General features: G+C 42.3%; 1 protein-coding gene across 3 annotated transcripts in view; it reads left to right on the top strand.

The window, feature by feature from the left end:
* The first annotated feature begins 261 nt into the window (after positions 1-261).
* The window catches only part of AXIN2 (axin 2), a 49,051-nt gene continuing 36,632 nt past the window's right edge, over positions 262-12,680 (top strand). The window contains exons 1-3 of one of the 3 annotated variants that reach the window (XM_039325459.1): positions 262-370; positions 2,501-3,450; positions 12,329-12,469. In XM_039325459.1, coding sequence (XP_039181393.1) covers positions 2,627-3,450; positions 12,329-12,469 — 965 coding nt within the window. In that variant the 5' untranslated portion in view covers positions 262-370; positions 2,501-2,626. Of the gene's footprint in view, positions 371-771; positions 870-983; positions 1,304-2,500; positions 3,451-12,328; positions 12,470-12,680 lie in introns of those variants that run through there. The other 2 variants (XM_039325460.1, XM_039325458.1) reach the window with 2 other exon arrangements.

The following is a 12,680-nucleotide window of genomic DNA, read 5'->3' as shown; positions in this document are numbered from 1 at the left end:
CCCCCTCCCCGCTCTTTTAGGTTAAAAAAAAAGAAGGAAGGAGAGAATCCCCTCAACTCTAGCTCTCTTTCCGCTGATATATTTTGGGCAACGTCCTAGTCCCCACGAGCCCTCCCCGCTCCCCCCCCTTTTTTTTAAACTCTCAGATGCTGTTGCGAAGCTTGTGAGGAGGTGGGTGATAGAGAGGAATCAGCGCAGCGTTGCGGATTACTTTTCTCCTTTCCCTATGAGAAGGGCTCAGGGAGGTAGATTTTGAGCCGGGGGGGGGGAAGGAGAGGAGGGGGGGAGCTGTTTGGAAGGAAGTGCCGGGCGCCCGATTTAACGGAGGGGGCGGGAGAAAGAGCCCCAACCACCAACTCCGGGATCAATGGTAAGTTGCGAAAGAATGTGTGTAATTCCTTCGCCCCTCCCCCTCCCTCCGTTGCTTTGATGTTTTCTTGGCTGGAGCTTTGAAGTTGTTCAGAGGAGCTGTTTGCGCGTTCGTTATGAGTAAGCAGACCTAGGGAAAAAAAAGAGAGAGCTGGGTTTGTACGAACCACCGCAGCCGCTGGGCTGTGTGTGTGTGTGAGTGAGTGAAAGAGAGAGTTTAAGGGGGGGGGACATCTGCTGGGGAAGGAAAGGGTCTTTTCACAGACCTCCCCCTTCCCCATAAACATCCCGGTAAAGTAGGGAGGAGTTTTGCCTTTGTTTTCCAGGAAGGTTTTGTGACTTTGGAAAGGAGGTAGAGACCCAGGATGGCTTCGGTTGGTAGGTAGGCGAAGGATGCCTTGGCTGCCAGTCCCTCCTCCCGCACCTCTTCGCGTACACCCCTCCCACTTCTGTCAACACCCTCGATGAACTCCAAAGAGGCGCAGCGTGCTGACTTTGGGGTCAGTTGTTACACAGGAGTTGGAGAAGGCGGCCGGGGAAGGTTTTCCTGTTCTCTCGCTCCTTTCTCTCTCTTTCTCTTTCTCTCTTTCCCCTTCTCTCTCTCTCTCCCCCCCCCCAGTTCCTGAGATATCTCAGCAGATCTGCTTATCCCCCCCCCTCCCCACTTTCCCATCAGTCGCCATTTCTGAATATTTTTTTTCTTCTTTCTTTAATGTTTCCCTCCCTCTGCGGGATGATTCTCTGGGGGTATGGGCTGCAGTGTCGTCTTCTCCTCTTCCCCCTCCCCCTCCTCCTCCTCCTCAAAATCTATTTAATTTGTGTTTTAAACAATCGCCTTCATGCCCACCGCCTCTTTGATGGAGGGCTTGTCTAAGTGGGGAAATGCTTGAGGATTCTTCGAACAGCCTGGTCTGGAATGTCTACTCTTCTTCAGGTATCTTCCAGGACATCCTCCTCCTCCTCCTCCCCCCCCCCTCCGCCTCCCTTTGAAGCAGCTTTTGAACTTTCTTAAGAAAAGTTGAGACGAGCAGGAAACCATACAGGGAACTTTTATGTGTTTATAAGCTCTAGGCTATGGGTGGAAGAGGGTTGGTGGAAGCCTGGCATTCATTCGGTTGCTCATTTACTGGCGTGGAGTTTTTGCAGCTCTTTGCATGTCTGACGGAACAGCAGCTTCTCTCTCTCTCTGTCTCTCCTGGATTAAATGGGGGAGTTATGGTGAGCTGGTAAAGAACTTTAGATGCCCATTCTTTGATGAGGAATAGACACAGCCTTCTCGCCCGCAGAGTTGAATTGTGTTTAAAATGGTGCTTTGTCGCATGAAAAGGGACAGATGCACGATAAAGGTAGCAATGGGGGGGGGGAGAGGAATTACATGTCAACAATATGCTTGAACCAAGCACGGCTCTTTTCAAAGGCCGTAAGCAATTGGTAAGAAAGTCTTCATTTTCAACGCGAGGCTAGTCAAGTCTGTCTTTTGTCTTTCCAGCTTCTTTTTCGACCTTTTCTCTGGGACTAGGTACAGTTCAGAGGAGCATCCAGCATCGTGCTTGTTTAGGAGGGTTTCTGGTGATCCTAATCTAAACGTTTCAGGAGTTGAAAGGTTGGGGGGGGAGGGAGGGAGAGTGAAATGGAAACCAGATGCTGAGGAAAGCACGTTTTGTTCTTTTGCCGTGAGTTATCTAGCAAAGAGAGGGAGGGAAAAAGCAAAAGCTGAAGGAATGTTTTTTTGCTGCAAAATGGGTTGAACGGCATGGGGATCCAAGATTATTCCTGGGACTCCTCAGATGTTATCATAAGTAGGAGGGGAAAAAAAACCCTCATGATGTTTTTCTTTGTGCATGTTGAGACTTTATAGGCAGTGCAATAAGGAAAAGTTCTTTTTCTTGTTTTTGTTTCCAACCCCTCGCTCCACCCGGCTCTCTGCATAGGAGAGTTAAAAGTGTGCCCAGAGTTCAGTCTTTCTCTTTGAAAAGCGTATTTGATACTTTTGATTAGTGCTGTAGATAGCTGTGGTTGCCTTTTTATTTTAATGTGAAGAGTTGAAAAGCCTGTTTACTTTTTGTCTTTGATGTTGGTTGGATCTGGTTTTGATTAGATCAATACTCCCCCCCCCTTTTTTTTCTTTAAGAGAGAAGACTCTGAGGATCCCCTGCTGACTTGAGAAAGAAAAGAGAGAGAGGCACACAGATTGCTGAGGAACTTAAAAAGGGGAAGAAAAAAAAAAAAGCTCTATCAGAAGGAACTCCCAGGAACCATGAGCAGCGCTGCATTGCTGACTCACCTCCCAGACCCCAGCAGCAGCTTCAGGGAAGATGCCCCACGCCCCCCTGTACCAGGGGAAGAAGGAGAGACACCATGCCATCTGGCTGCCAGTTTCTTTGCCCTAAAAAACCAAAGCTTCAAGGCCATGTCTGTTTCTTCCACACCCAGGAGGAATGAAGATGGTCTTGGGGAGCCAGAAGGCAGTGCGTCTCCAGACTCTCCTCTAGCCCGATGGACCAAATCCTTGCATTCTTTACTAGGAGATCAAGATGGTGCTTATCTCTTTCGGACCTTCCTGGAAAGGGAGAAATGTGTGGATACTTTAGACTTTTGGTTTGCCTGCAATGGCTTCAGGCAGATGGACCTTAAGGATGCCAAAACTTTAAGAGTCGCCAAAGCTATCTACAAAAGGTACATTGAGAATAATAGCATTGTTTCCAAGCAACTCAAGCCTGCCACAAAGACCTACATACGGGATAATATCAAGAAGCAGCAGATCGATTCTGTAATGTTTGATCAGGCACAGACTGAGATTCAGACTGTGATGGAGGAAAATGCTTACCAGATGTTTTTGACTTCTGATATATACCTCGAATATGTAAGGACTGGGGGAGAAAATCCTGCTTACATTAACAGCAATGGACTGGGCAGCTTGAAAGTGGATTGTGGCTATCTCCCTACCTTGAATGAAGAAGAGGAATGGAGCTGCGCTGACCTTAAAAACAAACTTTTGCCCTCCATACTTGGACTGTCCAGTAAGACCTTGAGGGCCACAGCCAGTGTCCGAGCTACAGAAACTGTGGAAAATGGGTTTAGGTAAGAGCAATAGATTCAATTTATTATGGGAAGGTGTTAGGTGTATTGTAAAATGAGTGTGTAGATGAATGTTGTGTTCCTGGTTTAAGACAAATTTGGCAAAGAGACTCTTATTTTTTGAAGCTTCCCAATTTTGGCATTTAGTTCTTGCTGGAGGGGGACGGCTGCCTTTTCCCCTAATACAAAAAAGGAGTACGTTGTGGTTCTTAAGACCCACCAGTTCTAAACCTCTTTTAGACATCAAAAAAGAACTTCAAAGGACTCTTGTTCTTTGAGACATGCATTAATTGTTACCACTTTAAACCACATTAAGAGGAATTGGGAAGAGCACCATCTAGGCATATGAATGAGTAATGAAATACTAGTTTGCCAACTTCATCCCTAGCTGGTGTTGAAATATGTGGATTACATGTAGAAAATGGAGAGCAATTATGTGATGATGGAAGGAAAAAATCCATATTATTGAGGTAGCCTGTAAAACTGAACCCAGTGACTTCAAGAAGATGATGACTCCACACAGGTACTTTCATAAGGAATATCAGGTAGTAGCTTGATCAGTGAATATTAGCTGAATAAATTGGATTTCTTAAGCGAAACAAAACAAGGTTAGCTAAAGGGATGGCTTCAGGTACAGGATATTAGTAATGGCAAGAGTCTTCTTGTCAAGAGATGAGCTGTGTGCTCTAGGTTCAAAGGAAGCTGCTTGATACCAACTTAAAATGGGTCCTTTGAGTTTGCTACTTGTCTATTCATCTCATAGCAGCTCTTCTTCCAGAATTCATGTACAGTTTTCTACTTGGAAAGGGAGAAGTCAGGATTTCAACCTAGGATATTTTTTTTTCTGTGCGGAAGAATTGTGCTTGTATTCTGGAGCTTTCCCTACATGAATGGCATGCAGTCTTCATTTGAATGTTGCTTTTTTTTTGCCCATTTCAACATTGTCTTTGGTAATCCCAAGAGAATGTGCTTTCCTTTAGTTGTATTGGCTGCTGAAAGTGGGGCAAGAATAGTTTGTTCATCACCAAGTGGCAACATCATCATATTCTCTCTCCATCATGCAGAGTTGCATGTTCTTCTATGATCTTATTCTTATTCCCCCCCCTTTTTGCCTTCATAAATCAGAATTGGTTGCATATGAAATTGTAGAGCAGAAGGATTCTCTCTCTCCTCTCTCTCTCTCTCTCTCCCCCCCACCTCTCTCATGCGCATACACATTCTCTCTCTCTTTCTGTATGCTGTCTTGCTTTGGGAGTTTCTAAATCTGGTAAGTATTTGACATCTGGTTTACAGGAATTTTGTGAGTGTTTCTGTGATTCATGGACATCAAAGGATTTCAGGCATCTCTTTTTTTCAGCTTGTACCGACCGTGGCCTGCCTCTAAGAGGAGGGATCCTGAACTGCATCTGTTTTTTTTTTTTTTTTGCTTGACTTTTTAGCGAAGGGACTATGTGGTCTTTCCTAGGGATAGGGACTGGCAAGGCAGCTGATTCCAATCCAGCTTTCACTCACAGCAGTATAAATCTGGAGCAGCTCCAGATGTATAAGGAGCGGCTTACGGTTGTGGGCTGTGTACATGACATCCATGTATAACATATTTGTTTCATCTGTTTGATGGGAATGCGCTATAATCTCTATCTGTAAAAGGGATTCTTCTGTCGGAAGTCAGCTTTGCAGCAGTTCACATTTGTTGTGACAGTGAACTTGAACGTAGAGCTAATGATCACTTATACAAGATATATTTGTTTTTCTTGGATTAAGGTAAAGACTGTAAAGGACATTTTCTGCCACTGGAACTCCAGAAATAATAGATTTCAATATTCTGTTGCTTTAATGAGTCTAGAATAGGATTGTTTTTTTTTCCACGGTTGACCAAATTTGATTTGAACCTGCAGCCTCACATCTTATCCGTGAATATGTTGATGGTATTTTATAGGAAATTTATTTACAGCTTTTACCTTAAGCAAATGCATGGTTTGCGTGATCATCTTCAAAGAGGCGTGGAACAGGGTTTAGAGTCTGTCTTCCCTGCATGATTAAACAGTTGGATTTGAACTTGAGTTCTAGTCTTGTCACTGCCCCAGGCTTAGTGTGTGATCTTGGGGCATGCCAGCCCATCCGTTCTCAAACTAATTTTTTCTGCTATGAAATTGAAATAGGACTTACTTGTGACTGTGTACCTAGACCTTGGTAAGAATTTTTGAGTACTTTGACTGTTGGAAGTGTTAGCTCCGGTAGCAGTTTCTAGACTGGGCTCTTATAGTTACATATTGCCTTAGGAAGCAAGTTCAAACTTCTTTTAATCTAGAGGTCATCAAATTTTATTATTCTTCTACTTTAACCAGTGCTAAAAATCCTGGGGTTTTTTTCTCCACCTGGTAAAAGAATTGCTACTATAGTGTACATATGTAATCTACCTTCTGCTAATGCATCAGTTTAACAGATAATTATGGAGAAGTGGTGTATACCCTTTTTTTTCTGCAACTAGCCTACAACTGTAATGCATAATTCGAGCAGAACACTCATCCTTATCTGATTTGTTAAACATATAAACATTCACGTACACATATACACACACACATAATGACTTTTGAGGCAAGAAAGCTATTTCAAGGCTGGTCCGGAAAACTATTCACACATGCATGATGCTGCTCTCTGGCATGTGAATTTGCAACTTGTGACTTGCCGACTTTTGAGATTTGTTACTTCAAACTCCATACAATGGAACTGAAAAAAATTGTCTATGTTGTATTCTAAATGTATGATGTGCTGGTTCATGGGCCCAAATCTGCTTTCCCATATAGACAGTAAGACAAGTTCTGAGCGAAACTAGTTTTATTGCTGAATAAGCTGATTCTGGCAGATAGGTCTTCATTGATCAAAAGAGCTGCTGATTGGTACTTATTGTATGTGAAATAATTATTAACTGAAGCTAACTGATATCCACAGTTAAATTGACACCACGACAAGGCCTTGCATGTGGATCTATGCCTTCTTCTCATTGTTTTTTTGGAGAAAAGGAGGCAAGTTATATACCAGTTTCCTATAAAGTTATAAATCCTACCAGCATTAAATGATCATACATGCCTCTACCTAGAACAGTGGTTCTCAACCTTTCTAATGCCGCGACCCCATAATACAGTTCCCCATGTTGTGGTGACCCCCAATCACTTATACATCACCGGGTGCCAGGGGCATGGCCAAAGAAAAGGGGGAAAAAATGGCGGACAGCCTTGTTCCCCCGTGAAATGGTCATTCGACCCCAAATGGGGTCCCGACCCACTGGTTGAGAACCACTGACCTAGAAGGACACACCAATTTTTACAGTCTGATTTTCTTGACAAAGCATGCCATAAGTTTGGGTTTTCAAGTTTATCACATGAAAACTCATGTGTCATCAATTAGACACCATTTTGCTTTCCCATTCCCCAATCTGTATATCACTGTAAATTGAAAATTGGCTACTTTACACAATTTCGTAGCACCCTCTTGCTTGGGCTGAAAATGAAAGTTTGAAGCTTTGTATAAAACAGGAAGTTAAAATTGAAAGGGAAAAAATGGACAAGAAAAGGAGTTTTTATTGTCACTGTAAACACTGAAGGGATTCATCCCTTGAGTTTCCTCTGCAGTTCATGGAAGGACATGTACTATGGACATGGAAGGTGTCTTGGTCAAGGCAAGAAGTAACAATTTATGTTCCATGTTCTCTGTTCTATCTCTTTTATGCACTCTAGAAAGAGTGCAAAAAAGAGTAACAAAGATGATTAGGGGGGCTGGAGGATTAAACATGAAGAATGGTTGCAGGAATTGGATATATTTAGTCTAGTGAAAAGGATTAGGGGTGACATGATAGCAGTGTTCCAATATTTGAGGAGCTGCCATGAAGAAAAGGGGGGCAACCTATTTTCCAAAGCACCAAAAGGCAAGACAAGAAACAATGGATGGGAACTAATCAAGGAGAGAAGCAACATAGAACTAAGGAGAAATTTCCTAATAGTGGGAACAATTAACCAATGGAGCAGTGTGCCTTCAGAAGTTATGTCCAGAAGAGACTGGACAACCACTCATCTAGAATGGTACAGGGTTTCCTGCTTGAACAGAAGTTGGACTAGAAGACCTCCAAGGTGCTTTCCAATTTTGTTATTCAATTAATGTCCTCCTTGATGATGGAGAGAAGCTACTACTACCTGTTCCTTGAAAATATTTCCCACCATTCAGCCTTAAAGTGATGCAACTTTTGGTGGCCTTGAAGAAAGATAGGATGGAGAGCCCTACACAGAGGAGTTGCAAGATAGATTGATGACATTTGGTTGCAGTTAAGGTTTTAGTGTGGTCAGGATCTTTCCCCCCTGTTTTTCAAAGTGACCATGAAACCATCTTTAATTGGTTTATTCATTGTATGTTAGATTTGTAAGAGCCAATCTTGGATTTCCCCCCCCCACCTATTTAATTTTATAATTCTGTGTGAAGACTTCTCCATCCATTTTGTTGAAGTGCTGAAAAAAAGTTGTAAGCTAAATGTCCCAGGAATGTATAAATCTCTTTGATGGTGCTTACCATTCCTGTTGAACTTCAAAGCAATGGTTTTGAAGCTCTTTCTTGTCGAAAATGATGAACTTTCCATAGTGGTTGCTTACACTACTGAAGAGGCTCTTCTTAACCCTCCTATAGGGATGTGTTGTAAACATAACTTCCAGCGGTTGCTGTGCTGGCATGTTTCACATTGCAAGTGCTTGAAAAGAAAAGCCTATATAGGCTCCCTTGAAAGAGCCTGGTTGGTTCTTTACAGATGGTGAGCATCTTGAAACCAGATACTTTACAACAACAGGCTCTGGTGGGCCTGGGTTATGTTAAAACAAGACATGAAACAGTTCCAAAGAGAGTAATAAAAGGTAAAAAGGCTTCAATTGCCCCCTTTCCTAAAAAAGAAATAAAATAAAGCCATTAACAGTGTACTGAAAGTTGAAATTTCAGAAGCACAGATACCTTATCAGAAGAATTGGCTTTGGTTTTTAGGGGCAGAATTGCCATTCCTTCCCATCCACCCAGTTAAAAAAAAATCTGTTAGAAACAAAAAACAAAACAAAAACAAAATCAGACTCTTCTCCATTTGTTATGCTTAGTATATTCCTTCCTTCTTTCCTTCCTTCCTTCCTTCCTTCCTTCCTTCCTTCCTTCCTTCCTTCCTTCCTTCCTTCCTTCCTTCCTTCCTTCCTTCCTTCCTTCCTTCCTTCCCTTTTGGCTATCTTGAATTTCCCATCCAAAAAAAATAATAATCTTGGTACATTTGGGGAATGAATGCAGTCTCAGATGTGCAGAAATAGCTCCCTCCTCCTTTGGCAGTGCTATCTCCTGCAAAGGTCAGCTTGAGATAGAGATCCCAAAGTTAACCCATACTCTTGGCCATTATTCCTTGGAGAGGAGGGGGCTGGCCCTCTGCCCATTTCTCCCTATCCATCCCCATCCCCTTCTTTACAAAGGTTGGTGCCCCCCCTGCCCTTACCCCTCCACCGATGAAATGGAGGAATGCAACACATGTGCAGTTTGTGACAGAAGTGAGCAGAGACTAGCTAAAGAGGGTGAAAGTGAACAATCGGGGGACCCATGGAAATAAAGGAAGTAGAATATTAGAAGGTGAAATTATGTTTTCCGTGAAAGATGCCAGGCTGTTTACTTAAATCAAGTTTTGCTGCTCTCTGCAAGTGGCTTGAGGGGATGTTTTTATAAGTGATCAAAAAAGGGACACCTTTCTTATGTCTTGGCCTTGAAGAAGTGAATTTCTTCTCCACCCACCCTACCTTCTTGAGCGCCTTGCGAGCAAACTCTTGATTGGAACAAGCGACTCTGAACATTGAACAATGTGTGCAATGAGCTCTCTCCAATGAAAAAGAGTTACCAAGCTGAGTTTCTTCCGGATGAGGGATGTGGTCTGGCTCCTCTGAGATCTGTGCTGTGGAATGTTCTGGAAGTGGTGTACATTTGACAGCCAGGATGGGTGGGGGATACCCTTTCATTCATTTTTCAGTATTTTATGGAACAGGCATCTGGAACCAAGGGGTGACTGCTTAAAAATAAGGAACATCTGGTAAACTTCAGTGTGGATTCCAGGCTTTTAAGAACTGAGGAGTTAAAGGTGGTACCGTCAGTGAGTAAGATCTTCCGAGACCTTCATCTCTAAGCAGTTCTCCCAATTCTGCAAATTTTTGTACACAGTGTTCATCCAACGCTGGTCTCCCCTCTTGTAGTCTTCTTTTATTCATCCTTATTGTTTTAATGGGATTGCAAATGTTTTGTGACATTTATCTATGTATTAGTTTTATTGTATCTCAGCCAGAATCACTTTGGGTGAGATGAGATGGGTGGCCATATAAATTTGACAAATAAATAAATCACTCAAACTACTAGTGTGACAGAGCCGGTAATTCTTGATTTACAACCATTCGTTTAGTGACCATTCAAAGTTACAATGACACTGGAAAAAGTGACATATGACCATTTTTCACACTTATGATCATCGCTGCATCCCCCAAGGTCATGTGATCAAAATTTGTTCGGTTGGATGGTTGCAGTGTCCCGGGGTCATGTGATCACCTTTTGCAGTCTTCTGACAAGCCAAGTCAATGAGGAAGCTAGGTTCACTTAACAACCGTGTTACCAACTTAACAACTGCAGTGATTCCCTTAACTGTGTCAAGAAAAGTCATAAAATGGGGCAAAACTCAATTATCTTGATTAGCAATGGAAAGCTTGGGCTTAGTTGTGGTTAGAAAGCAAGGACAATCTGTATCCTGATACTGTCCGAAATAGAGATAGCAGGATGACCCAGAATAAAAAAATGAAGCAAGAAAATCGGTGTGCTTATCACATATAAAAAAGAAACTATTTTTTGTGCATTTCTCCTGAAGACTAGGTCAATGAGGAAAGATTAGACTTCCCTTTAATTAGACGCCCTCTGCTCTCTCCTCGGAAATCAGATGCTCATTGGCTGATTTTGAAGTCATAGCCTTTCTATCAAGGTGATAGGGCTTCGTCCCAAGTACATTGCCTTAGTCTGTCTAGAATTCCTTCAATGTAGGTTTACAATAAATCCTATTATAAATTGGAGGCAGAAGGGAGTCCTGTGCCTTTAAGGTCACTCTATGAGTTTGTGGCCTAGATAAAAATTTCGGGAAAGTCAATTCATCTCCTTTATGATAATGCTCATTTGCCCAGTATCAACCCTTTCTGCTCCCTTGGAGTATTTGGTGGGAAACGCCTGGGAGCCTGACCAAAATGGAAATGTTATACAGAAGTAGTCCTTGACTTACAAATGTTTGTTCAGTGACTGCTCAAAGTTATAACGACACTTATAAGTCGTGACTTGCGACCGCTATCCAACTTATCCATGGTCATGTGATCAGAATGAAGCAACTGCTTCATATTAATGACAGTGTCTTGGGGTCATGTGATCACATTTTGCAAACCTCTGACAAAGTCAATGGGGGAAGCTAGATTACTTAACACAACTGTGTTATTAACAACTGTAATAACTCACTTAACAGCTATGGCAAGAAAAGTTGTAAAATGGGGCAAAACTCACTTAACAACTATCTTGCTTAACAACAGAAATTTTGGGCTCAAATGCTATCGTAAGTTGAGGACTGTTTGTAGTTAAGGGATAGGCTGAGGGTAGATGGCTTGATAACTTTTTGGACAATTTCAGACACTGGCTGGTCAGAGAATCAGTGCCATAGATGTCACTGGAGAGGTTTGTTAGTCTATTGTGAAAGTGTCAGTTTTTGGAAAGTGCAATAGAGTTATAGCATTTTTACCCCTAAAGCAAAATTGCAGAGCAGTTTATCACATGGCATGGCAAATGTGAGAAATAAACTGAGATCTTCTTGTGCGCAGTTGGGCTTTGTCCTAGTTAAGCAGGCTTAGCATTCATGAATGCAGCCTCTGCCTACTTAACTAAGACAGAGTCCAACTGCTCCCAAGAAGATCTTATTTCATGGTAGATAGAGATGGGGTTATGCTTTAAAAAAAGGTGAAGGTGTTGACAGCTAGAATGACTTTTATTGATGGCTCCTTTTCCACTCTTATCTAGACCTGGGATGTCCAATCTTTGCACCTTTAAGCTTTGTGGACTTCAACTCCTGCAATTCCTCAGTCACTTGAAGTCCACAGGTCTTATGGAATTGCCAAGGTTGGACACCCACGATCTACACCTCTATCATCTTTGAAATAGCAAGGCCTAGAAGCAGGGCAAGTGTGTAAATTGGTACAACACGGTTTCTAAAACCAGGGACACAAAGTGTTAACCAAGCTCAGTAATATGACTAACCTACCTCAGAGCTTTTATTACCAGGATAAGTTAAGAGCAGAGATGCTTGAAGATAGCCCCTTGGAATAAAGGCTGGGGGGATAAAAGGAATGAAGTTTGATGAGTTTTATTTTCAAGCAGTTCAATAGTTGGTGCCTTGAAGTCATGGATAAGCAACCTGGTGCCTTTCAGAGGTCTGAGACTGAAACTCCCACAATCCCATAATTAGTGGCTGGAGTTAAGGAGAGATGAATGTCCGAAAACATTGTGAGAGTTCCAGATTCTCTATCCCTAATTTAAAATATCTTGTGAAGTCATTGAGACAGGAGACCTATGAAATTATGTGGGAAAGCTTAAAACAGTGGGAAGAAAGCTTAAACTGTGGTCCGTCTTAGACACTTCTCATTTTCAAGAATTCCATGGAATCAGTGGGTTTTTTTTTCCCCTCTCTCTCCAAGTTTTGGGAATGTTAGGTCTGTAGTTTGCCTTGTGTAACTGCTACCTTATTCTTTGGTCTCCTAAAGTTTGCATTTCCTGAGTTCAAAGAGTAACTGGGCTCTCTGTTTTTGCTCATTTCTAGATCCTTCAAGAGGAATGATCCAGTTCACCCTTATCATGTGAATTCTGGCTACGTCTTTGCCCCTGCTACTAGTGCAAATGACAGCGAAATTTCTAGTGATGCTCTGACTGATGATTCTATGTCAATGACCGACAGCAGCGTGTAAGTATTTCCATCATCAGTATTGGAAAGAAATTTGTAATGTTAACATTTTTCTGGGCTGTCCTTTCTACTAAAAACTGAGCACATGACTGGAACAGAACAGTATTTGCTGCAAAAGTAAGATTTGGCTCCACCATTTTCATTGCTTGAGAGGGATTATTATCCAAACTCTCAGACAAATAACCTTGTTCTCCTGGAAAACCTACACAGT

This window comes from Crotalus tigris, unplaced genomic scaffold (assembly GCF_016545835.1).
Source record: "Crotalus tigris isolate CLP2741 ecotype Arizona unplaced genomic scaffold, ASM1654583v1 scf7180000024337.5909745, whole genome shotgun sequence".
NCBI lineage: Eukaryota > Metazoa > Chordata > Lepidosauria > Squamata > Viperidae > Crotalus > Crotalus tigris.
This window is presented reverse-complemented; position numbering and strand designations above follow the sequence as displayed.